Source organism: Myiozetetes cayanensis, unplaced genomic scaffold (assembly GCF_022539395.1).
Source record: "Myiozetetes cayanensis isolate MyiCay16 unplaced genomic scaffold, myiCay2020 scf1, whole genome shotgun sequence".
In the NCBI taxonomy this organism is placed as follows: domain Eukaryota; kingdom Metazoa; phylum Chordata; class Aves; order Passeriformes; family Tyrannidae; genus Myiozetetes; species Myiozetetes cayanensis.
This window is the reverse complement of record NW_026086604.1, coordinates 117,652,646-117,680,118: the sequence shown is the minus strand read 5'-3', so window position 1 is coordinate 117,680,118 and position 27,473 is coordinate 117,652,646. Positions and strand designations below refer to the sequence as shown.

The 27,473-nt window shown below is 36.5% G+C and overlaps 1 protein-coding gene across 12 annotated transcripts in view; it reads right to left on the bottom strand.

The window, feature by feature from the left end:
* SKAP2 (src kinase associated phosphoprotein 2) overlaps positions 1-27,473 on the bottom strand; it is a 186,979-nt gene that overhangs the window by 96,350 nt on the left and 63,156 nt on the right. For all 12 annotated transcript variants that reach the window (XR_007629004.1, XR_007629000.1, XR_007629001.1 and 9 more), the window contains 5 exons: positions 20,940-21,017; positions 20,121-20,204; positions 11,128-11,252; positions 10,149-10,212; positions 9,645-9,743 (listed from right to left, as the gene is read on the bottom strand). Coding sequence is in view for 9 of the 12 variants with exons in the window: in XM_050316032.1 (XP_050171989.1) it covers positions 9,645-9,743; positions 10,149-10,212; positions 11,128-11,252; positions 20,121-20,204; positions 20,940-21,017 (450 nt within the window). In the remaining 3 variants the exon portion in view is untranslated. The remainder of the gene's footprint in view (positions 1-9,644; positions 9,744-10,148; positions 10,213-11,127; positions 11,253-20,120; positions 20,205-20,939; positions 21,018-27,473) is intronic.

The window sequence follows — 27,473 nt, the reverse complement described above, 5'->3', positions numbered from 1 at the left end:
CTGTTTACACATAGCATATTTTGGGTAACATTCCCATCTTCATTTCTACAAATACTAACACGTTCTCAAACATGACATCAAGACTGGGACCGGCAACTCTGGATGTCAGATCTTACTAGCCCTAAAGGCTACACACCACGATGCACCTCAGAGAGATGAGGTAGGACACTGGAATATAGCAATAGTTCACAAGCAGGAGATGAAAACTGCTCCCCAGGTTAATGTGGAATTGGCCTGAAGTTGTATCTCAGAAAAACCCAAGGCTTCTACAGTCCATATTACTTGAATTCATTCACAGATAGTACTTTTGGATTACCCCAGCTCTCATGCCAGAGACACAACACAGTCCCAGTTGCCCTGTAAGAGCACTACCTTGTAGGCCTGAGTTAGGCAGTTTAACCAGAAATTGAGTCTTATGACCCATATAAAAGTTGTGACAAAATCATGTCCATATTGAACTTTCATTTATTGAATTATCTAAAACTACTGTTCAACATTTAGTAATGGAAACGTGTCACTTCTTATCACAGAATCGTAGAATTGTTTGGGTTTGGAGTGTCTTCAAAGATCATCTAGTTCCAAAACCCCTGCTTTGGGCAGGGACAACTTCCACTAGATCAGGCTTCACAAAACTCCATCCAACCTGGTCTTGATCACTTCCAGATCTGGGGGTATCCACAAATTCTCTGGGCAACCTGTTCCAGTGCCTCACCACCCTCAAAGCAAAGGATTTCTTCCTAACATCTATTCCTAATTCTTAAGGAAATAAAATTTGAGAGAGGTATGCAAACAAGTATAAATTCCGTTAGCATATTTTGGGACAACGGAAGCACGACCCTCACGCTAGGATCCACAGGCTTTCCTGTAGATAATGCTTTGTTTTGAAAATGCGATTCCTTCCTTTAATTCCCAGTTTTATTCACAGTTGTCTTCAAGATTCAAGGACAGAATAATAATTGTTACAGCCTGCTAAGAAAAACGCTTCCACAAACCAAAGATGGAACTACTGGAACCTCTTCCTTAAAAAAGGACTGAAATAAAATACCCCCTGTAACAAGCATCCCCTTTCTGGGCAAAAAAATTTTCCTCTTAGCTTGCTGTCTAATCCACATTTCACAGACTTGCCAAAAACTTTCCTCAGTCTCTTCTGGTTTCTTAAGGAAACATTCTTCCCTTTGCTGCTGAAGCTTATCTGTGTGCCTTTACCCTGCACTTCCCTGGAGCATCCATCCTTCCCTCTACTCTAGACCATGGAAGACTGCTGCATCTTGACCTCTCTGCCTTGTCCACTGTGTGGTCTAGGAGCTGGACCCTCCTGACCCTTTTCCTTTCTTAGGATCAACCACCCTGCTCCTTTCAAAGATTCCTACCTAGCCCAGGGAGCAGCATCCAAGACAAATAAACGAGCAGCCTATTCCTTGCTACCTTCCTTAAACCTGTGTAAACTAAACAAGACATCTGTTGCAAACACACTACTTGTAACACCCAAAAAAAATCAGATATACATGCATAAAGTCAGAAGAATTCATGAAGCTCTGGTTAATTAGTAGTATTTTGTTTGGCTAATTCCTCCATTTTGAAGAGAGTTCGAAGAAAAGTGAGTAGCACACAGAGAGGAAAAGACATATACAGAAGATCGGTGCTGATGCCTTTCTTAAAGCTGAAAAATTCAAATGAGAGATTTGTATCTACAGAACAGAGTGATTAATTCAGCCTTTAAAACTCACCTTGCTGGGTCTTATTTGAGAATTCAGTTGTACAAATTATGGTTCTTTAATAGCTACCTTGTGGAAACCAGACAAGTTGAGAAGTGATAGCCTGAGGCACCACATAACCTCTGGTTGCTCTTGTTTCTCAACAAACTTTAATGGCTTTATTAGCCTGATATGCAGTCATTCCATCACAAATTTAAAAAGTAAAGGTTCCTTGATCTATCTATATAGTATTTATCACGTTTATACCCAAGCAGTAGAGCAGACCCAGCATTTTTATTTTCATAAATATACATAATACAACTGACATTTTGCTTTGAACTTGCTAAACTGCAGCAATTCCTCAAAGTTATGGTTAATAAACTATCTCACATACCAAGACATTTCTTCTGAATGCTTTGCATTAGAACTATTGCACTGCTCCTTAATTAGATAAAAACAGTGCTACCATAGAAAACTATTTTGCTTTCAAAAGAAAAAACTTTGGGTCCATAATCCATTGAAGACATGCAAGTATAAATAAAGCTTTGTTCACATTTATATGAAGCCAGCTGTCAGTGAGAGAGTCAACACTGAAAAAAGTGTAATACAAGTAAAATTACTTTGTGTGATTTTGTCTTGCCAGGATGACAAGTTTTTCTGAGACCGGATTCTATTTCTTAATAACAGTTTCTGTCACATACTGTCCACATCAGATTGGTTTTACAAATCAATAGTGTCAAATGTTGTTTAGCACTGGTGCACAGAAAATACAAAAATGACTGCTCAGTACTTGCTACACAATATCTTATTTTGGTAAGTCAATTCATTTCAATGAGTTGTGTGCTAATTAGTTTTTGAAAGAGTTCTTTAAACATAGAAAAGCATGATTAATATACTTCTTTTTTAGATATTATTAAGTTGTATCTTCTAATTTCAAGCAAATAAGCTTTAAAATGCCAACAGACAATAGGCAATAAACCTCTGGTTTATTTGGTGGTGGATTTTTGTTTGGTTTTCTGTTTGTTTTCTTTTGCTCTGATTAGGCTTTAGAGTTGTTGTGGGTTTTTTTAATCTCTGAAATAGAGACATAAAATTCAGCCACTGCTAACCCGAGACTTTGATAAACACAGCCTTTCCAACATGGACTCCTTCAATTTGCTATAACAGTTGACCACAATGTCAGGAAGGTCACTTCTATTTTCTCCACTTTTAAACTCTGAAATCTACGAAGCCTGAAACATCTGAACACTTTGATGTCTTGTATGGAGTTCAAAGAGAGAAATAATACCTAAACTTATTAGCACACATTTTCCATTTACTACAGATACTGTAATTAAGTGCTTTCTCACAAATGACCCAACTTTATGCAGCAGATGTATATTACTAAATAAAGAACACTCTTAGATTTTCTAAGGGTATTTATGCGTAAACAAACCCAGCCAAAGTTCCATCAGTCAATATACCTCTCACATGCAAATCAGACTAAATATGAATACTCAGTTATTATTCCACTTTTACTGGCCTCCTCACTTGCACGTTGTAAATGTGTGTGGGATGAGGGAGCAAGGGCTGAATTGTATCACGGACAGTAGGCTCTCTGACAGCTACGGGCCACCTGTTGTTCACAGACTGTCACTTTATAGTCACTTTAAAAGAAATGCAGAAGAGCCTACAAACCTTATTTTTCCTAACAAAGACTTGCCACTTCCCCCTCAATGGACATCTCATTCTTTTCAGCTACACTAGATTGTCTTACTTCCTCTTCCATCACTGACACCCAACATCAATAGAAAGAAGGCTTCCCTCTTTAGATGTAGGATTACATTAGTTGAAGATAATGCCCACGTTCTTGTGCCAAAAAAAAAAAAAAAATAAAAAAGCTGAGGTCCAGGTATCACATTTCTAACCACCTTATGGATACAATGTCTTTAAATGTTTGTCTGGATTCATAACTCATGTCTCTTGAGCATTTAGTTCTAGCTGAAGGACACTTCAAGGTATACATAAATCCCATACGCATACTGCCTCAGAACCCAGAGTGACAGAGAATTCAGGCATGGCTCCATTTCATCATGGTTGTTGGGATTCAACAATATCCAGTTCAAGGAGATTGTTTTTCAATCATTTCCATGTCTGGTGTATCATCAAAGACTATTAGTAGATCCCAAATCCCAGTGATCAAGACAGCAAAACAACACACATTGAATCTAAAAAAAAACCTTTTCTTTACTACTCCCTGACACTAAAAGATAGTTCACATCTGCTTTTCACTGGCTTTTTATTATTTTAATTACTTTTGAAATACAGCAAACTGAGTAAGCCCTGTAGCACCTCCTTGTCCTTATTCTGGTATTCCAGCTATCAGCAAGATAGTATATGCAAAAATATTCCATATATGTAAATAATGCAATGGCTAAGCAAATTAAAAATATTAATTTCTTTAAAATACTGAGATACAATTAATGAAAAAAAACTGTTTTGAAGAATTGTCACCATCTGAAAAGAAAAAAAATTCCCTTGCTGTGTTCTTGAATCTAAAAGGTGTTCTCATGGAAATTATTCAAAAAACTTTCAGTAATTAGTTTGGAGACCTTTCTTCAGTACTGTCCTCAAAAATCTTACATCCATTCCTTTGCAATTCATTTATTCCAGACCCTACTTACACTTTGAAATCATTTACTAATGAAAAGCATTTAGAATTCTTTCCATGGAAAAAAAAAATTGTCAGCACAACAGCATTATATACAATCCTGTATATATATATATATATTATCCTATGGACAAAAAGTAAAGAATTCCCTAACTACTTAAAGCAAGCAACACTTGCTGGGAAGGATTTGGACCATATACCAAGATATATGACTTAACAGCAATGATCACAGATTCCACAATCACCCATGTCTCTGCTGACTTACACCTACTTCTCTCGTTTGTAATGACCAATTAATAATATCTTCCTTTTAGGTTACTGGTTTTAGGAACTGAGATACAGTTGTAATGCACAACTGGGACTGCTTGAGACCAAACACTGTGTTGAGCCCAGATACCCGGACTGTGATACATTGAAAACTCTAAAATAAGCAAAGGTGTCCTGAAAAAAGAATTTTCATTAACACAGTGCTGTGAAATCTTCCCTTCTAGTGTCAAAAAGTCAGTATTTTTGACATTACATTTTGAGAACACAAATATTTGCCATGAGTTGGTGCTCATGAGTGACACATCAAACTTACACTCAAACTCCACTAAACAATCATTAATTCCTGCTTCCCAGAAAGAGGTAAGTCAGAGATATGTTCTTTTTTTCCCCTATCTTCATGCTCAGGAAAGGAATATAACATCATAAAAACAATTTGCTGCTTCAAAACTCAAGCAGTCCAGAAAGAAGTGAGAATGAGGATGATATTAAGTTAAGTTATGCTTCCTAACTGCCAGGGTTTACTGTTAGGAAAAAATAAAGCAACAAAGCTGCTTAAAACAACAACCATAAGAAAGAAACAGGATGATCACTCTCTACGTTCATATTCACTGTCAGAAATCAGTTCTGAAACATCAACATAATTTCAAAACTACTTAAAATAATTTGTTTAAAATAAGTAAACAAAGTGTATTTTGCGCAGCACACTTCTTATAGCATGAAAGACAAGACATTTTCTACCTTTGCCTGGGCTTTACCTCAGTTACAGAGTTTCCCAACCTAAGCTTCCAATTACACTGCAAAACAGAATTATTGGCCAGATACCTGGGCTTGACCAAACTGGCAGAGGATTGACAGCAGGAATCAAAAGACAAAAGCAAACCTTCCATTCCCTTCATCTTTCACCCGATCAGAGACTGAATCAATCATCAAATTTAATTTACAGAAAACTAAGAACTGATGCAAATTGTACTGCCTGGATGATCACCACAGCACTGAATTTCACCGTGCTTATCTTCTCTCACCCAGAAGTTCTTTGTGCTATGGACAGGCTGAGAAGGGATGGCACGATGGCACAAAGTCACAATCTTGTGTCACAAATCTTGTGTCACATTACATTGCTTCGGGATTACTTATTCTGTAAGAGCAGTTTTTACCTCCATGCACCAAATAAGCACCACTAAAATAAGAACCAAAACTTACCTTTAGAATAATTTTAATGGAAATTACACTGTATACCTTGGAAACTACTGCTATAATGCAAGTTTATGAGGAGAAGAACAGAAGAAAAAAGCCAATACAAGATTGAAATTTAAGTATGCTAGCTCAGATTAACACCTATTTTCTCCTATTGTGCAAGAGTGTGGTAGACAGTACAAAAACTGAGTTGAGGTTGTAGAAAGCATTAAGGTGGCAGGCAATAGTTAGCATTGCAGTTTTGGGTATGTGCTCCACACAGACATGACACCACAGATGACAGTACTGAAGGCCCTTAAAATTATGTCACTGAAACCTCAAGTTAATAAAAAAATTCTGTCTTCAAGGTCTGTAACAGATGGTAACAACTTTAAAGCTGGCACGTGTTCTCTTTTGTGACAAGGACAAGCCCATTGTTTAAAACACCACTAAACTAGAAACTCTGCGCATCTAGGTAGCTCTACCCACACACAGAGTTATTTAATACTACAGTTTCAGAGGTTGTTTTATGTTACAGCTTATAACATTCAGATGTGAACTGCAAAATCATACAGAGTCTACTAAGGTAGAAAATAAATAGCTAATTAAGAAAAAATGGGTCTTTATTGACAGTATTTTTAATTTTGCTTAGCCAAGTTTTCATCCGTGATTTTATTAAACATCAAAAATACTAAAGCCCAGTTTGCTGAAGACAGTATAAAGATTTCTTTTCCTGAAGAATCTTGCAAGGGAAGTTTTACGAGTTGGTAATTCTTTGGCAGTTCTGATGTTTTTGATTTTACCTGAATAACCACAGTACAACACTAATACTGAGAACCAGGAAAATGGTGCTTCTATGGTAAATATGAATTTGTATGTGCTATTAAAGAAGAAAGTGACTTAACAAATCAAAAGACTAAAGTTCTCACATCTCTTTGTACACCCTCCAACTAACTGAAATCTATGCTTTTAATAGGCTGATAGACTGTTACCATTCTAGACACTGATTTGAAGCTATCCAGCTTCAGCCTGGAAAATTCATCTACAGTCTCTTGTCAGAAGCAGGAAAAAAAAATAGCTAAGCAGTGAGATAGCTAGAGAATACAGCATCAGTTAGTCCTGAATACTGCAGCAGTTCTCCAAATTTCCCAATTTTCAAACTTGCACAAAAATTTCCATATCCTCTTTTTAATCCAAACACTCCTTATTCAAATACCAAACCCAATATTACTAAATGAACTGGCTTAAGTTTCTTCTGAAATGCTGACATAAAAGCCACCAGAGAACCACAGAAATGCAAAATTTTACTTACTTGAGAATATGCAAAGTATAGCCAAATAAATAATAACAAGGTACAATGAGCTCTGTACCTGAAATTCACTATTTATAAAGCTAGTGAATCTGTGAAAACAGATATTAGAAGCCTCTGACATGAAAATGTTTTGAGGACAAAAACAAAGTGCAGATTAATTTCTCCTCCCTCTTCACAAGGATCTAGCATATTTGCCTTCTGCATTCCAGAGCTTACCATAGCTTTGCAGCTGTTCAAATAATTTTTTTCTGTTTTCTTAACAGGCATTCTGAATTCCTTATTTGTTCTATATTATTAGGCCAGGTAACAGCAGGGATAATGATGCTCCACCCTTTGGCCATGAAAGGAAAAAAGAGTAATTCACTTACCTGGGAAAATAGAAAGGACAGCCAACTGTAATTAAATGCAACCAATTAGGCCTAATTAAAGGAGACTAGACCAAACTGGAGTGTGCTCTTTTACCATCAAGTTTAGATGAACAGCTACACAAGAAACATATAAGGCCAGCTCCTGTGAGTTTTGTCAACTAGCATTTCACCTAACACTCTTCAATATGATATGGATTAAAAAGAGAAAGACTGCTCTAAGGTATTGGAGCCATAGGTTTGTAATTCCATTTAAGCATATAATTATTACAGCACAGTTGTGGAAAATAAAAAGATTAAAGAATCAACTAAAATCTATTGCAAACCTATGTTTTGTTTTTACTCATTTACGTCAACACATCAGAGTCAAAATTAAGAGCTCCACTGTAAAAGGTAAGATAGTCTTTTCTGAAAAGTTTACAGTTCAAATAGATGAGATAGAAATAGCATAAAGAAAGACAATCCCTATTTGATAACATGAAAATGAAGCACTACTCCAAGACCATGGGGAAATAAATTAATTTAACTAAAAATTGAAACTAGATTCCTTGAACTATCCCTTCTTTGTGACATTGTTGCATTTCAGGTTTATTAGCCATATTACAGGACAACAGCTTCTGGAAAACTGACATAAAAATGGGACAAAAGTGAAAATACTCTAAACTGCTGCAGAATCACACCAAGGCAGCAAATCTGAAGACAGAGCTCAGAGCAAGGAATTCAAAGTACATATTAACTAATGGTTCTCTCCCAATATTGTATGTATTACTGTTCCAGATCTACTTACTGTTTGAGATTCAAGTAACAGGTAACGTAAGTGAAGCTCAAAAAAAAGAGTAATTTATGCCAGAATATATCTAGAGCTTCTTTAACAAAAACATAAGCAAGCATATAAGATCATCTTCTGTAAGAACCTGAGCATCCAAAAAGGACTGTAATGTGGTTTGGTTGTATCTTCTAATTATAAGATTAAGCCCTGTAATGCAGTTTTTATATTCACCGCAGAAGAGTTTTTCAGCATGCGTGACACACTGCACATCATTTCAGCAGAACATGCATTCTGTGTTGAAGTAGTCTAGGTACAATCCAAAAAAAACCCTAGCTTTTAAAGAATTGGGTGCTGTTACAATTTTAGAATTTTATGATAATCATTTTCATGAGACACTTATGTTCTCGGCTCCCTTGTTGTTTTCCTCCACTGAAACAACCTTAAAATGAAAAGCATGACTTAGTGTAAAATGTTCCTTTCCCCAATGGTCAGAAAATTCAACCTAATAGATACAGGAAGTTAGTCAGCATCACATGACACAACTAATTTTTCCTCTCAAGTTATTGCTGATAATTGCAGTGCTCCAAACAGCAAGGCATGTAGAACATTATTTCATACAAAGTGATTATTAATTGTCACATCACTTTAAAATATCATTTGTTAACTAATGGTAATTAATTTTTTTTCGTAGCTTCTCAAAATATAATAAAAAATTACCAACTTTCCCCTGGTACTTGAATGTTTACACTCAACTCCAAGAACTTTCACAAGCTCTTTTTCCTTTGTTTTGCCCCCTGATAGATACATGTGGACATTTAGAGCCATAATCATTTGACCATATTAAAAAGTCCACAGCAAAAAAGTTTCTGTACAATTACAGTCATGCTGGAAGATATAAAACAAAACAGTGTCGATACTCATTTTGCTTTTTTTACAGTTCATTTCCAGAGCCCTTTCAAACACACACAATGCTTTCTTGAATGATTATAATATCATATATTAGGCAGAAGATGGAAACTTCTAGTAACATTTGGAGTGATAATGAACTTTTGCTTAATACATATGCCAAAAAGAATAAAGAAAAAATAATGGGCAAGTTGCTAGGAAAAGCTGTAAGGCAAGTCAATTTTTTAATTAAAAAAAATTACATACCAGAAAATGTTAATGAGCCAAAAGTCCCCTGAGTTCACTTTTACACATTCTGCACTATATTGATGCTCCTGCTAAAGAAAACTGAATTGTTCTCACTCACAACTGAAGACATTCTTTTCTCAATGTCATGGCAAAATCTAAAATCTGAAAGTATCTTATTGTGTTGCTTTACTTACTTACTTTAAGCAACTCAGAGTTATCAAACTAGAAGTAGAGAAGACAAAGTGATCACAAGTCACATAGTAAGAAATTTCAACAGTACCTTTAAGTTCTTCATAAATGCTATCATCTGTAAGTTCACTGTTCTCTTGTCCAACATCATCGTACTCCTCCTCCTCAGGAATAGTATTAAATCTTGTATCTATGTGGCAGCAATTTAAAAGGTTAACACTTAGTAGAAAAGAAGGCCTAAGCAGATATTTACGCAAAATGAAAACAATTCTTCTATGACCCGCTCCTTACAGTATATTCTGCTTATTTTCTTATACTGTTCAAGGGATAAGGGACAGCTTACATAAAGGAGCTTATATAAGGGAGAGCCTTCAAGCTCTCTAGTATTTCTAGTATTCTTGGAGAAAAGAAAAATCTTGCAAAATTAGAAAAGTCATATAAAAGCTACAACACAATTGAAAACTAGGACTTGCTATTCCAAACTTTCACATGTGGGAATACTACATGTACTAACGTGACAGAGAAGTTAACGACCAGAACTACCATCACTAAGCACTATTGGCAATAAAGGCTACTGCTCTACTGGCTGGCTTACCTTGAATTACAAATTGGATTTGCTCTACCCATTCCTCTGCTTCTTTGGGAGTGGCAGCTGTAAACTATTAAACATTCATTAATAACTACCAGCAGTAATGACAATAAACCCAACTACAATTTCATTAGCAATAAAAAAGAGGGACTGTAACATTCTCGTCACTTCCTCAAGAAACCATTAGTAATTCTTTTCATGTTTTCTGGTACTTTTCTTGCAAGGATGCTTCTTATAATGTACAGCTAATTTTGACAAATTTACGTAATTGAAGGAGAGGATGATGGATTTGAAACTCTGATCAGCAGCTGGCAGCTGTGCAGAAAAAAGCTGCTTCTCTTCATCAATGTCAAAGCCAGAACTGATGAACAAAATTTGCCCTTGACAATTAGAAGACACCCATGAATTTCTTTAGACTGCTGGGTACAGTTTTCTTAAAAATGTTCTTGTCAGACTCCAACACACTACCTGACAGCTTAATTAACTGGCTTTCAACCGCAATCTCAGATATTTAAAACTTATTAAACTTACATTCTATATTGATGTCTAGCTGATAGATCTCTGAATTGCACAGCTGATATGTGCCTTTATGTAGATTTTTCTTTAAAAGTCATGACCAGTACAATATCTATTTAACACTGATACATATTTTAACTTCTTTTTTTTTTTTTTACTATTTAATTCCTCCAAAAAATCACACAGACACACTATAAAATAGATATTAAAATGCTAATATTGAAATGACCAATAGATAAAGATGATAGATTACCTCATTCTTGACCAAAAAGATAATATTTTAACATGTACATACATATGTTTAATCAGATTTTTTTTCCTAATATATGAATATACAATATAAGCAAGTGAGGGTTTCCTCTTTTCATTCCTATGTCAGCGAAGGTTGTTTTACTGCAATGTTAATTCAGTAACTGGAATTGTAACGGCTTTATCAATTTAATTTCAAGTCAACATAAAAAAGTCCAACCTGATAAATGCGCTTATCAGGAGCAGAGATTTCAAAACAGCAATCTTTCTTTGCATCCTTCCGAAGGCTATTATTCATTCTGATGGTGTAGCCCTCTAAGGCAAATTCACCTTTCTGTTGTTTGTCTGTTGGAGATAAAAAACAAAGTTAGAGCTTCATTTACAACAGTAAACGTAAGTGGCTCAGCAGGTTATCGTTTATTCAGATTTTGTTTTCTATTTCATGAATTTTACAAAGAACAGGAAAGTTTTTAGCAAAATGATTAAGTGATGCTTCTGGAGATAAAGCTTTATTTTAAAGGAAGATGTACACAAAAGTACATTTTCCTGTAGGATGCATAAGGAATTCCACAGGGGGATGTTTGCAGATGGTGGTCTTATTTAGTAAGAAGTGCGTGTTATGACACTTGTGTCTAGGGAAAGCCAAGAACTGGAACTTGCAAGACACGTTTCCTATAAATCAGTGTCTCTTTCAGGTTCAGTAAACCAAAGGGAAAACCTGTCTAACTCAGAACTTGCTGAGCTCCCTCCTAAACTAACCACTTCACTCAAAAAATAAACTTCAAACTCCTTTTTTAAGCAATTGGAAAAGCTTCTTTTCACATTCTCCCACCCACTCCCAGATGTGCTTCCTTTCCATATGGTAGAAATACAGAATGAATTTTGTTATAAATTCAGGTGTGTGCATGTGTGTTGGTTCCAAACGCATTTCTCTCAAAACAGCAAATGTTTAATTAGCTAATAAAAGTACTGAGCCCTACCACAGTTTATTATGTACAGCCATGTGGTTGTTTTAAAGACAATTCTACTTTTCAAAGGCTCTGGTTTATAAAAGTATCACTTACAACAGATCTGAGTTTAAATATACCGCATGTTGGGCAAGCAGCAGCTGTGTACTCCTTTTGAGCTCTTCACACCAAACTCTACATTGGATTTTATGTGCTCTGGCATATTTTGGTGAATATTAAAAACAAACCAAAAATGTAAAAGTGATTAAGTTTTGCAATTTCTGCAGATCACAGTGCAGTGTTCAAGTGAAGATGGGCACCATGAGTCACATTTTGTGAAGGCAAACAAAGAACAAAGTACAGTTGCATATGGAAGAAAATGCCATTCAGTGTGGGGTTTTTTTTCACACAGTAGAGAAAAGCATTTATTAACAATAAGCATCAGGCACAAGAGCAAAACTGCTCTAAGTATTGCTGAATAGAACTTAGGTGCAAATTGAGCATCCATTCCTTATGCTTGTCAACGAAAGGAGAAAATTCTACAGTAGACAAAACTACATTTTTTTACATAATTTTGTCATATTTCTGGAAATTTAATAGGAAAAAAATCTTTTTCCGCTCCTAAGAAGGCAAAAATTGACTAACATGGCAACATGAACGTTAGTGGATGTAAGGGCAGTCACCAGTCAAACACTCTTGCTAGTAATCTTATATGCGCACAGACACAAATTCTTTGTCCTTCCACCTTTTTATGAACTCTCACCCAGGGCAAGCAAATACCAAATAACACAATTATATGAGAAAATCCGGGGCACTGTTCTATTTTCACGTCTAGTCCCTTCCCCCACAGTAGTTTCTATTATGTCTTAAATAAGTCCTAATGATACAGTACTAATATTTTATATTTTCTCAATTCTCCATCCCTATATCAAACAGCACACACAGGCAAAGCTCATGAAATCACACCAAGGCAGATATTAGAAATAATAACTTGCAATAGGTTAACTAGGTTCCATTTTAATGAAATTCATTTTTGCCTAGGAATTTTATTGTTCCCTCACTTGTGACCTCAGGGAGAAGACCAAGTGAAACACATTAATTTCCCACTCTCCCATGCTGGAGGTTTATCAAAACCCAAGAAGATAGGAACACGCAGACAAAATAAATAAACACCAGGTTCAAAAGGTAAAAACATTTTGTCAAGATAAAAATGAGGCAAATATTCAAATTTAGTCTCTTGGATTATTTCTGAGACTGCTTCTCTATGACATGGATGATCCCTTTTATGGTAATACACTTTTACACAGCGAATCTCATATGATCTCTGCACTGCTACTCATTCTTTCAAAGAGCACTGCAGTTAAAACACAAAGATGCTGTACTTTGGAAGGGGATGGTGCACGGTATACATATTCTATTTGATTGTTCTGGAGTTTATACTGGTTTTGTCTTATCTCTCTGAACGTCTCATTTCAGTGCTAATGAAAATTACCAGTACACACCACCAAATACATATGTATATGTATCTCCTTTGCTATTAAATTTTTTCACTGACCTTTATAGCAATAGGCTAGTCATAGCATTGCTACTTTTACTTCTTATTGTCTTAGCAGTAACTTCTGACTAAAGTCCAGTGTAGTATCATGCATATAGTTAAAACATTAAAAATGCAGAAATTCTAAGACAATGAGACACTTCACAGCCCTGACTCAGAACCCACTAAAATTGAGAGAAAGACTCTCAGTATGCATTCACACTCCCTGTGGCAGCAAGCCAGAGGTAAGACCTAGTATGTCCTGAGAAACGGCTCCACAAATACAGAATGGCAGGACACAGGCCAGCTGTAGCTCAGCTGCATGCTCTGATGGTGACAAGCAACGAAGGTCTATGAATCCCAGTTGTTCTTGCAGAATACACCTTTCCAGTTAGGACGGGAGACCAACACCATCAGCTGATCGCCATGGAACAAACCACAGCCCAGGGTAGCTTTTTGGCCAGGCACAGTAGTCAGGTGCAGGCTTGAAGGCAGGGCCATCTTGGGATCATCAGACTCAACAATCATCTCAACTTTGTTTGCAAAGGCTTGCAGCTAAGTACTCCTGCAGACAGACTCAGGCTTTCAGTTCAAAGCTGCCCTGTGAAGTGAGTGCCACAGTGACTTCTGTGAACTTTCACATGCAGAGTTAAATTGTTTATATCAGAAATACTTTCTGGAGACTGTGCCTTAGGGAGAATTAAACAGTTTTTGATGTTTAAAAACTTTGAAGACTAAAAGATTTTACTTGGAGACTTAAAATTAGATATAATTGGGTTTTATGGCAGGAGCCTTAGAAGTAGCTTCAAGAAGCACATTTACATTACAGCTATTTAATTTTCATTCTGAACCCCCAAATCAGAGCCAGAGTTTTGCTTATGCACTAACACAACAGAATACTTAGGTTGAAATTGGAAGACACATGCTAATGGAACACGCTTCTCTGAAGAATGACAACATTTTTGCTGCCTCTCATTTTCTCAAGATAGGGCTTTTCAGTTCAACAACAGGAAACCCTTAAGTTGTCTCAGAACAACATAGAACAGAGATGCAAAAAGTATAATAATATCAGCCTTGTAAAACCACAAAGGATCACAAATAACATCACACATAGGCTGTTCCACAGTGAAGTCAAATCTCATTTCAGAGTAAGCTGTTCTTTGGTCTCACCCCTCATCCTCCTCCTCTCTCCTTCTTCCCATGTCAGGCACACAACAGAAAAATAAATCTATGTCTGTGTTGATCATTTTGCAACAGGAATTAAGAACCATACAGAGGTAGTATAGCAGAGTGGTGAATCAGAAACTACTTATGAAAAAAGTCAAAACTAAGGTATTTAGAGAAATAAATATGAGAGGATGATATTTAAAATAGCAAAAATTCAGATTTTAATTACATTTGAGAGCAAATTTAAATGTTTTTCTTACATATAAACTTCATTCATCCTAAAAATGGTTAAATGTTCTTAACAATGGAAACAGGGTCAATATTATACTGGGGAAAGGGAGTCTCAAGGGAGGCAGAGAAAAAGGGTTTTGAAGAAACCTTGTGTAACTAAGTCCATGGGAACTTTTAAAACAAAGAAGGGTAAACCTTCAATGAGATCTTGAAATGACTGGGTTGTAAATTTGAGGCCTAAGGCAGTGCGTCCATATTATTAGCACATGTAAAAAGAATTAGTGCACTCTGAAGAATAGAGAGTACTCGGGTAGTAGAAAGAAGTTGCAGAGGAAGGCACAGGGAACAAAGGCAAACAGAAAGATTTCAGAGAGTGATAAAGTATTTATAGATACTATTAGAATCTATAATTTAACTCTCTTCATCTTGAAATTAGGAGCCTGTAAGATTTTATGGTTTACATGGCTTCACGCTAAATGTAGTTTCACATACTTTTCCATGTGTAGGATGTCTGCTTTCTAAAAATAGTTAAGTGTCAGTATCTCCAAAATGGTAATTCCTTTTCCAGCATTTGGAACAGTCCTTCTCAAATGCATGCGCAGAAGTTCTTTCCTTTTAGACAGCAGATCTGAAACGTAATCGCCTTTTTTTTTTCTTCTTTCCTTTAATCTAGCCCTCTGAGAAATGGAAATTAAAAAAAAAAAAAAAATTAAGAAATGGATGCAATGATTGAAACACACTATTTAGGGTACCAATTTGTTTATATTCATTTTGCTTATACCCAGTAGTCATTTTTTAAATAACACACTGTTAACCGTAAGTGTGCCTCTCGAGGTCTGAATTTAGCAGTCTCGTAACAGAAGATCCGGTACACATTAGATAGATGCCTTTGATTGCCATCACTCTGCTACAACAGAGTCCTGGTGAGCATGCACAATTTCCTCTTTTGCACAAATAGCAGTAGTCCACTACTGGCCTGGCTGTCACTATCTTACTATTCAGAGAAATCCAAAATTATCATGTCCATGTTAAAAGTAAAGAATTTTTAAAAAATATACTAAGACTTCTAAAAGCCTCTGAATCGCACTCCTCTTCAACATCATATTACTGGCAGGCAGGCAGGCAGATACCATTTTCAAGTTATAAAAATGAAAATAAATTTTTAGTGCCCATTAACAGGGGAAAAATTACCATAATGTTATCAATTACTGTCTTGCTAAACATTTAGCTGATCTTTCCAGTTTGCTGAGACAGAAGGGCATATAACATTGTGGCCTGGTGAGGAAGAAGTAATGAAGCCATTAATTCATTCATTTATAAAGCAACAAATTAACTTTCCTTCTTCACATGCACTTTGAGGTCTGAAAGGTTATCCATACCATCTTGGTGTCTGAGGACACAGGAACAGCCAGAGATCATATAGAAAAACGACAGGCAATTAGAGTACTCAACTCAGGGCGCAACTGCATGGAAGAAAAGAAAAGAAAAGAGAGGTCTATAAAACGTTTATGGAAGGAAAGACTACGAAAAGGAGGATCAGGCAAGCTTCTGGAAATCCCACCCAGCTTCGACATTTGAACACACTCGTCTGCAATGTTGTGGGCTACAAGCCAGCAACAGATACTGAGGCACCGGCACAAATACACATGCACTTCCCGCAATACCTATTCCTGACACGTGATTAGGTCAAACCTTTAAGCCTTGTTCCTCCATCTACTCCACATACCATTGATCAAGGGAAAAAAATGTAGGTGAGTCGCTGAGACCTGTCTAAGCATGGATAAATAACATTGTTTCACTACCCAAGGCTGCACCAAATGTAGGAGAAAATAGAGGAAAAAACAGGGAAACAAGACATACACCAGCCTGCAGGCATCACAACTGTTAAAAGAATGCTTGTAGTCTCTTAGGTGAACAAACACACAGCAATTTACTGTATTTTCACAGGCTTTGGCTTGTATTGTATTCTCCTGGACTAGGTCTTATATTTTTCATCATTCATCCTGAAACTCTTCCTTATGTGTGTTTATGAGCTTTATACACTTCCACACTTCTTCTTGCTTTCCCAATACAAAAAGGAGAATGTTAGAAGAATTAAAAGCATTGTGGAAACAACATATCTACATAAATAATAAAAAAGGCATCTGTATAGCCTCACATTTACCACTCAGTTACATTTCCACTGATACTGAAGTGCAAAAATCAAACCTTGGCCAACAAATTACACAGTGCACCAGACACAAAATAGCCTTTGCAGATTATTCACCTATCAGTCTGGTTACAAAAACAGACACAACTCAAAACAAGCCAAGATGGACCTAGAAATCCCTGCTGCCTCTCAGCTTTACATCCCACAATGCAGCGGCACTAGCACCCATTAAAAGTGACACAGGCAGCAGGACTGAGTACACCCAGAATCCCCGTTACTCTGAAACAAGGTTCACCTTGACAAGGGGGAATTCACCTGTTGTGTGAATCAGCCCTGGGACCTGCCAGAAACCAGGGCCCAGCTTATAGAAAACCTCCACAGACATTGCACAGGCTAGGGCAGATCAGCATTGTTTATGGACACCATCCCAGGAGTGGCAGCAATCCGCACAAAGCCACCCAAACACACACTTCCAACACTGTTGGTAAGAACTACAGTTGGTAAGAACACACACTGATGTTCTACACGGTCCGAGCTACCTGGCACAGCATCAAGGCTCACAGTAAAAGAAGGACCCAACACAATAGTGTACTATGGCAGGTACCACTGCTGGCCATAATTGCGGGAGTGAAAACAGCTTCAGGTTCTTCAAGAGACTAAATGCCAGACCTCCTCATGACTGCCTCATTGCACACATCGTCCATGCTGACAATCTGCAGCTAAACAGCACAATAAACAGCAGCATATACGTTTAAAACCATTAGGATGACAGCTCAGTTTCAACAGTAAACTAGTTTCTTATGGCTGGTATCCAGTTTCTGCACAACGATGGCAAGTTGCTTCTGCACTGGAACCTTTATATAAGATCGCATCCAAGGGCTGAAGAAAGTACCTCTGACCAGTCTAGAAAAATACCCCCTTTTTTAGACTAGAAAAAAACCCTTAGTCTAGAAAAAAAACCCTTTTTTATTCAAAGGCAAGTTCAGGAGTGATTTAGGCATCCAATATATGCAAGATTAAATCATTACACCATGCTGCACTAACAGCACCAGTCACATGGAGGTAGGACAGAAATTCATGCATCTGATTTGTTTGCTTCCTCCATGAACTACTGTTTGGAGTCCAGCCATGCCATGCTCTCTCCAACTACCTGAAAGGACATTGTAATGAGGTGGGGATCAGTTCTCTTTTCCCAAGTAACAAGTGATAGGACAAGAGGAAATGGCCTCAATGTTGCACCAGGTTTAGATTGGATATTAGGAACAATTTTTTCACTGATAGGGTTGTCAAACATGGGACCAGGCTGCCCAGGGAAGTGGTAGAGTTACTGTCCACGGAGGTGTTTAAAAGACATGTAAATGTAGTTCTTTGGGACACGGTTTAGTGGTGGGTTTGGCAGTGCTGGTTTAATGTTTGGACTCAGTGATCTTAGAAGTCTTTTCCAACCTAAATGATTCTATGATTCTATACAATTTCCATGGACTATGTGCCCCTCCCAGATCCTTACTTTATGGTTAGGAGAACCTTCCTCAGAAACCCTGCAGCCTACAAAAGCTGTAAATGTATAAGATGAACATTTTTATATAGATTCATAAAGGAAAGAGATCCCACAGAATACCACAGTCAATTCCTAACATGACACTAATCTTTTGAGTGCTAGGGAATATACTTCCATGTATCTTAACTTTCAGCGCAGGTATTAGAAGTTTCAACACAGACTTGATAATCAGGTTGTTGCAAAAGAAAAAAAAAATTAGGAAACAGAGTAGGTGGGCAACTTTCCTGCCTTAATTCAAAGTCCATATGCTAGAAAGCATAAATAAACTAATGAGCATAGCGACAAGGAAAATAATTTTTAAAAACTCAATCTTTTTTTTTTCTAAAAAAATAGCAGATAAAAATACAAAGGTTTTAAAATGTAGAACAATCTTTATGAACTAGCAATATATTCTGAAAAAAATTGCTGTTTTTAAAGTACTAGGTAATATATAACTATATATATAAACAAACAGCACATGATAATTTTCCAGTGAAAGAAATAAATCAGTACTGACAAATCAGTGTTATGCCACACCTCCAAAAAATCTTTCAATACTGATTATTTATGGTTTTGAAGCTTGATCAATCTGTAAATCCCAAGGGAAGAGTAAAGAAGAAAATGAAACATTTCACAAATATACTAACAAAACTCTGAAAACAGAACATGTGGGAAAATAGTAGCAAAATGAAAACAGGACTTAGAATTAGACTCTATTTCTTTTGTTTTTAAAGAGAGGATGATTTTAAATGAATTAACATACTAAGGAATGAAACAAACTGGAGCAAAATAAATTACTCTTTCAAGAAAAAAAAAAAACACAAAATAATTCAAACATAAGAAGACACACAGAAGAAGAACAAGAAAAAAAAAAGTTCAGTGGAAAGTTTGCCCAGGAATTTTTGGAGGGGATGAAAAAAAAGACAGTTGTACTTTTAAAATTTACTCAGATATATTTCTGTATCATTTGCTCTACCCTTAAACACCAAATACACATGGTAAACAGTTTAAAGGATGTTTTGACTGTCATTTTAAAAATTCAAAGTGATAGCCCAATGTTTATACCAGATTCCAGATTCTTTTTAAACTGGCCATTAAAAGCCACCTTCAGAACTTAGCTTTAGCTTCCACAGTTGGCTATTAGTTAAACACATTACTTAATTCCTAGTTTTTCCAGAACAATTTAAAAAGAAACAAGGAACTCCACTATGCAGCTTTTGGACTAATATTTTCCTGGATAGAACCATCTCTTAAGAACTCAGAAGGTTTAATTGTTACAGGATGTTTTAAAATTAATATACTTTGGAGAGAAAGAACATTTTATGTCTAGTAAAACAGTTGAGTGCCATACTATCATACTATCAAGCCAGCTGTTACTGGCACACAAAGTAGCTTTACAAGAAACTTACTCTTTTTTTTTCCTCAGTTTCCCTGCTTCAGAAAACAAGTACATCATTTACAGGTTCTGAAGAATATTTACACATTTTGAACATTCACAGCACTGTTCAAGAACTGGTTAAAGGAAGACAACTTTCTTTTAGAAGTTTCATTTCATTTCTAAAATGACCTTTGATTTGCATTTTCCAACTCTACTTAAGTCTCATATTCTTTTATGCATTAAAACATAATTTTTATAATAAATAAGTACCTTTGTCACTTCCATAATAGTAGAAGACTGTCTTACTGATAGCACACCAACGCTTTTGCCATTCAAAGCCAAGAAAACTGTGATCTGAAATTAAAATAATCTGTTATATCGATTTATGTCATTATTGAACACAAATATGCTACTTCTTTTCAAGGGTGAGGTAAGAGGGTAGAGAAGCCAGAAAAGACGCTAAGGAAAGGAAACAAAATCTGGATATGAAGAAGAGAAACGTATGGCACTGAAAAGGAAATTGGAAATAAAAATTGGTGCTAAGAAAACAAATGGGAATTTGAAATCATATAAAGAGAGAAGTCATGTGTAACATTAAATATAAGGAAATAATGAAAAATTTCCTAAATATTTCCTAGAGTTATTGCAGCATTAAGTGGGTATTAAAGTGACAATATAAGATTTATTGAATCAAGGTAAATATTGACTGAACCAAAACTGAGATCAATATTTGCCCTCTTGAAGGAAAATAAATCTTGATGCTCACTGAAACATGAAGTCAACATATGGTACTTTTACATAGGTTCCTAATGTTTTCTTCAAAAATATCTGAAAGTCTCTGAATTATGGCTGACAGTGGACTTTCACTGCATGATTTTGTTAGTCAATAAAAAACCAGGGTTTTCTTTTAATACTACGGGAGCAATTATGTTATGCTTCTTTTGCGTAACAATGCTTCAACCTTTCAGCTTCTTCTCATTTTTTATCACTCCTGTATAAAGTTATTCATGTGTATAACATTAAGTACAGGCATACAGCCTTCCCAGAAATTAAATACACACTAACTTTCACAAAGATAGCTAGACTTACCTTTTCTACGTTTTTCCAAGTATCCAGCCTTCAGAACAAACTGAAGATCCTGAGCTGCAACAGGAGGAAACTGATTCCCTGAAAGAAAAACAAATTCTGTAAAGCACTGCTTTTTAAGAAAAATGCTATTGTAGCATCAATAAAATTACGGATTTTACTCTCTCAATATGCAGGAGCTACATAGAAAGGAAAAAAAAATATTCTAATAACTACTATGCCAGATTATTTTAAGTAAAAAAACACTCTAGCTATCAATGTCAGAGCTGTTGCTCCTGTCCTCATTGCTTTAGTAAGGAAAAAATACAGCTGTGTAGAGGCCTTGCAAGTCTCAGAAGGAAAAATACGTAATTAAACATGATATAGCAACTTTGTTTTGAAACATGGTCTGTAAAGCAAGTTGGATAATAAAAGCACTAAGTTGTCAAATGTGCAAACAAAATCATCAGTCACAATTCAATGCGATTAAATCAGAAATGTGGCTTTCAATACCAGCTCTGTACAAAAATATCTGAAAGCAACATATAAAGTGAAGACCCTCTATTACATGCTTACAAAAAGAGAAACCAGATGAAGAGATGATAAAAGGTGATGCCTGCTGTTGACAGATATTGCCTAATTTGCAATATGACATGAAAGTACTGCCTTTTAGTGATCTGTAAGGTGATAGTGGATTAACCAAAGACTTTGCAGAGAGGTCTACGAAATTGTTGACCTACAGACACTAATTTTAGACTTTGCAGAATATACCTACATCTGCAAAATGGTTTACCTGTATTTTTTCCTTTTTCACAACCACTAATTTATAGTCAGAAGCATAAGACTAGTCAGTCGACCCTGCCTCAACTTAAAATAAAAATTCGAATGTCAAAAATTTGTTTGTCTTCCATCCTACATCCTTCCCTTCCTGAAATAGCAGAATCATGATTTAAATGGAACTCTTGGTACTAAGAACAGGAATATGTTAGATGTGTCTAATATTTAACATGTATATAAATATCATACTGCTTACCCCAAGCAAAAAAAGGCAGAATAAAACATATTCCTGTGCTGCTGGGTTTTTTAAGTGCATGTGAGCAACACAGTGAAGTTCCTACTACTTATTATCATTAAATATTCATAAGAGTCACTGTAGGCAGGTGGCAAGTTTACAAGGCAGCAATTATTCATCAAAATATATGTAATCTTGTTATGTTCTACCAATATAAACATACAAAAAAGGACTGATATCAGCAGATAAACCCAGTGCTAAAAACACACATTTAAACTATGCAGTTTGGGTTAAAGATCAACTGTCTGACCTCAAACCATGAACACCATCTCTGGAAGGGCAATTTCCTTGATATTTAGGTTGGTTTAGGGTTTTTTTAATCAGTGTCCACAAACTAATTTCTTTATGGTGGTCTTATCTAAATACATTTGTAACAGGAAAAAGACAAGAGATAGGAGCACATAGAGAATGCTATTTTTTAAAGTACGAAAATACTTAAAATGAAAAGGCATTCTTTAAATAATACAACTGGCTCTTTAGACAACAAACTATATTTTATTGGATACCATAAGACAGTAGATGGAATTTTAAATAGACAGAATTTGATATTTCCATTAATTTTTTTATTATTACTTTTAAGATTAGGAGTACACTAACTTCTATTTCAGCTTCTGTGGAATATTGTGTTAAAAATACAAGAGTTATGGCTGCATGTACATGCACTGTAAAATGATGCAGCTGTCACCCCTTGCTTGATAATATGCAATCACTGCACAACATTAAATGAGAATTTAACACAAAGACAATCACTGGCTGCTATGTGATAGGTTCGATAGCTACTTAAAAAGATGATCTAATGATGGTTCTATGAGTGGGGGAGGTGAAGAGTTTTACAAATATATATCATGTGCTGCTTTATATTGGTCATTGGGAGGCATCAGTGTGCAACACTTACAGCTTTACCTCACCCAGTAGGGCTCATTTTAGAACACTGCAACCTCACAGATAAGGAAGAGATGAGGAAGACATAGAACCTAACTAAGCAAACAAACAAAAGCAGTTCACTCTTAAATTTAAGAATTTCAACAGCTAGATTGATCTAATTTTATCCAATATTGTTTGTATCAGTTTGGGTTGTGATGAGGGAGCTTGGCCAGTGACCATTTAGTTAAGAGTCAAATCAAATGGGACAATATAGTCCCAGAGAACCACATCATTTAGGGACTCCCTAATGTTATTCTGTCATCTGAACTGACTACTTCATAGTGGAAAAATTCCACTCTCAGTTTTGCTACTTCTGCTGAGACAAGTCAGGATAAATTTGATGATCGTATTTTATGAAACTACATTTCTTTTGCATAGGGCACTAAAAGTTTGTGAGGAAAGCAACATGCATGAAAAAAAGGCAGCCTCCCACTGTCTGGTGGAAAGAAGTCCTCCTCCCACCCTCAACCTGAAAGGAAGCCAGTTTCTTTTTCTGTTCCTCAAAGGAACTGAGGCAGTAACTCCATAAAAGAAGCTGAAGCTGGACAGCCCCGCTGCCACTCGCAATCTGTAAGTACCTAAAGCAGAAACAGATCACATGCATATTATCATCCTTCTGTCAGAGAAGCCTGGGAGCCAAAAAATATGATGGAACTCTAGTGGAAGGGCAAGAGAAACAGACCCAATTGTAATATCCCAAGACATATACAGCTGTATAAGAGAGAAAAAGCATAAATCTGGTTAAATTCCTCCTTTCATTGCCCTGTACATCCAGAAGGAAGGGGAGGGAGAATAAGTAGTATGAAAAGGATGAAGGAAAGAGAAAGAACCACCTCCTCCCACGTTCCCATGAACCACAGGTGTTGTGCATATGTGGTGGGAAGAAAGCACGAACACGGATACCCCTGCCCCTGTACTGCAACAAAAACAACATTGGGAAGAAAGAACAGAGAATGACATCTTCCTTAGAGTTACGCCTAGAGTTCTACACTGTGCCATCTGTCTACCTTTCTTCCATTTTTTTCATTCCTTTACTGTCTTGTCCACATCTCAAACATGATTTAGAGTGAACTGCAACCCCTAGATGTGGGAACTCCCAGTCAAAAGCTTGGAATTTATGTAGCAAGTTGGGTTTTGCAGTTGCTTTCAATCAGAATTGCTTCCCCATTCATTTGAAATAGATCAGGCTTGACACAAATCTCATAAAAAAGTGTCACTAAAACAATGCTTTGCTATAGTAAAGAAGTATTTGTTTACATGATACCATCAGAGACTCATTAGTTGACTGCTACATGGGACTTGGAATAAGACAGCTCCTTCTATCAAGAATCTGTTTAAGACAGAGAAATCCTGCCAAGAAAGATGGCATTACTATTTTATTTAAATAAAGAACCATGAAGCAAATTAAACAACATGTTTTAAATCACATACTCCTTTAGAGTTCAGAGCTCTGAATTTCCCATCTTATACTCCCATGTTTGCACCAGGATGTCTTCATTACAAGGAGAATTTTCCCCTTCCCTCATGGATGAAGGTGAAATGGCCTGAATTCTGATTTTCTGTAACTTCACTAGAGATTGTCCAACATAAGAAATTAAATGTAGAAGTGCAAGGAGCTTGCATCCTGGGAATGCAAAATAGCACCTACTGGTACTATCTTTCTTGGTTGTGTTGGGCTTTGTTGCTGAGAAACTTACAGTCAAGCTGGTTACCGGATCAGAGCAAAATTTCTCTCTCAAAATCAGACCAGCAGAGATCACCATGTCTTCCTATCTACTTCCTAGCCCTGTATGGTCTGTTTCCAGATATGACTCAAGGATTTAGAAACAAAGACATTAAAATGCCCATAGTCTTCCCTGGTTTCTCCTCTGGTACACTGTAGTTTTTGAAGTCAATCTTAAATACCAAAGAGTAAAGCAGCACTCTGAGTCAAGAAGTGTTCTCTGGCTTGCACCTTTGTGAGTTTACATGTGGAGAAAGGTACAACAATTGCTTTTGTGTACTCTTCTGGACCTAATTTCTTCCGTGTCATTGCCCAGACAGTAGTGGGCATATACAGAGTTAAGGATACAAAAAAAGGTCTGATTTCCATTCCTGAGTTTCTACCTCATAAGTAATATTTTGAACCTTATTCCTTTGATGTGAAGATCAGATCGATACTATCCTATACTTTGGGAGATTATTATCTTGCATCCCAATACACAGTGTAAAATAAGAGAGGTCCATCTGCTTTATGTTAAAGGTTTTCCTTCATTCTTGACCACCCACTCACATAAGAATGTCCCGTAGTAATTTCTCTTCCTATCCTGGTGGGAATTACTCCAATAGACTCCAAACTAAAATCTGCAAGTTATGCTCCACATGCATGATGTGTAAAAAAGTAATCAAAGACCAGATCAAAATATTTATGAGTCCTAAACCTTCACGTCTTAGAGAAAAGTACATTACATGTATAATACACCGGGCTCTTCCTCTTGGTTCTAGGCACTCTTGCGCCAAGTGAGCAGCTGGCAGTTATTATAATACTATTTCTGCCAGCCGGAAAATTCCTCCAGTGAAAAGAAAGTGAAATGATCTTATTCAAGCATAAAGCCAGCCTTTCTACTAGTCATGCTTTGACTTCAGAAAAACATTAATGTTATTAATGCAGGTGTACTAATGTACAGGTTCCACTGCACAAATACCACAAACACAGAGTACCTTGTGACTTCAGAAAGACCTCAGACTACAGCTTATGGCATGACTACAATTTTTGCAACTTGGTAGCCTAACAGTCAAAAGTTTGAATGATGAAATCTTTTTTTTTTTTTTTCACTCTATTGCAACAGAGAATTTGGTCCATTACTTAAAAATAGTTTCATCAGTGTCACTTTATGGCATGAAATTCAGTCACTGCGCCTGGAATTTTGATTTTTGGAGGACCCAAAGGTGTTAAAATTTCATTCTATACACAAAATAAATAAAACAAAATCAGGTTGTATTATTCTGCACTGTTCACCAATAGGAATATTTTTTTACTTCTGTAATGTGGGCTAAGGAATACATAAAGCAAGAAATCATTAGAGGTCAATGCATTCTGAAGAAGTGCTTAGCATGCTTATGGGAAGTTAAACAGGCAAAGAGGAGATAAGCGTAATTCAGTAACAGCTAAGTGGTTGATTACAGCTTGCTTTCCCAGTAGAGGACCAGTGGTTTAAACACTATAATGGTAAAGACTTTTTGCTCAAATAAGAATAATTTTATTTTCTTCAGTAAAACAAAGCTGCCAGGAAAAAACACATTAGTTTGATTATATAGAGGAAACAGTGGCTGCTATTTCTTTATCTTCTTCTAACTAAAAAAAGTAATAACATGAACACTATTATTGAAAAATTATTTTTTCAGCTTCCTTTCTATTGTGCTGAAGACCCTTAGTGACACCTGCAAGTATACTGAGGGGTGCACCTGATCCCCTCATCCAAATCATCAATAAAGATATTGAATAGGACTAGCCCCAGTACTGAGCCAACTGGATGTAACTCCATTCACCACCACTCTCAGATCCCAGCCATCCAGCCAGTTTTTTATCCATCAAGGAGCGCACCTGTACAAGCTGCCAGCTGCTCCAGGAGAATGGAGTAGGAGACAGCATCTCAGCCTTTACTGAAGTCCAAGCAGACAACATCCACAGGCTTTCCCTCATCCACTAGGGGGGTCATCTGGTCATAAAAGGAGATCAGGTTGGTCAAGTAGGATCTGCCTTTCCTAAATCCGTGCTGGCTGCACCTGATCCCCCAGTTGTCCTGTATGTGCTGCATGATGGCACCCAAGATGATCTGTTCCATAACTTTCCTCGGCACCGAGGTTAGGCTGACAGGTCTCCTCCTTCTGGCCCTTCTGACTTTCTAATTTTCTCTCTACATGATCTAATGACATTTTTGTACTCTTTCTGAGTTGCCTGTCCCTTCTTCCAAAGGACATACACTCCTTTTTTTCCCTGAGTTCCAGAGAAAGCTGTTCAGCTGGGCTGGTCTTCCCTACCAGCTCATCTTTTGGCACGTTGGCCTGCTCCTGCAGGAAATGTAGAAAATAGAGCATTTTGCCTTCAAGCTCAGGTCTTTTATGTTATTTCCCAGGCTGAAATTCTAAATTGGCAGAGATATTCTGAAAATATTTGTGTTAAATTTGAGCAACAAAGGAGTAATGTTTCCAGTAACACAGAAAGTAATTTCATCTTCTTTCCCTCCCTCCTACGCCACTTCTCACACACTTCTCCAAAAATTCTTCATATCTCTCCACTTCATTTTGATCTGGAAATACAGCATTTACCCACTTTTAATAGCTACTACAGAGGGATTCAATTATCTTTGAATGTGTACACAGCAATACACTGGGGTCACATCTGTTGCACAAGCACCATGAATCTAGGCTAAAGAGTAGGTGGTTTATTTTCATATGCATATCTTCTCCCTACATTTACTTTTTTTATTAAAGAGAAGATTATTGTGTAGTGAAATTAAAAAAAAAAATCCTATTTCCAAGAGTCTTCTGATTAAAGAAAAGTTATCAGTAGGAAGATTACA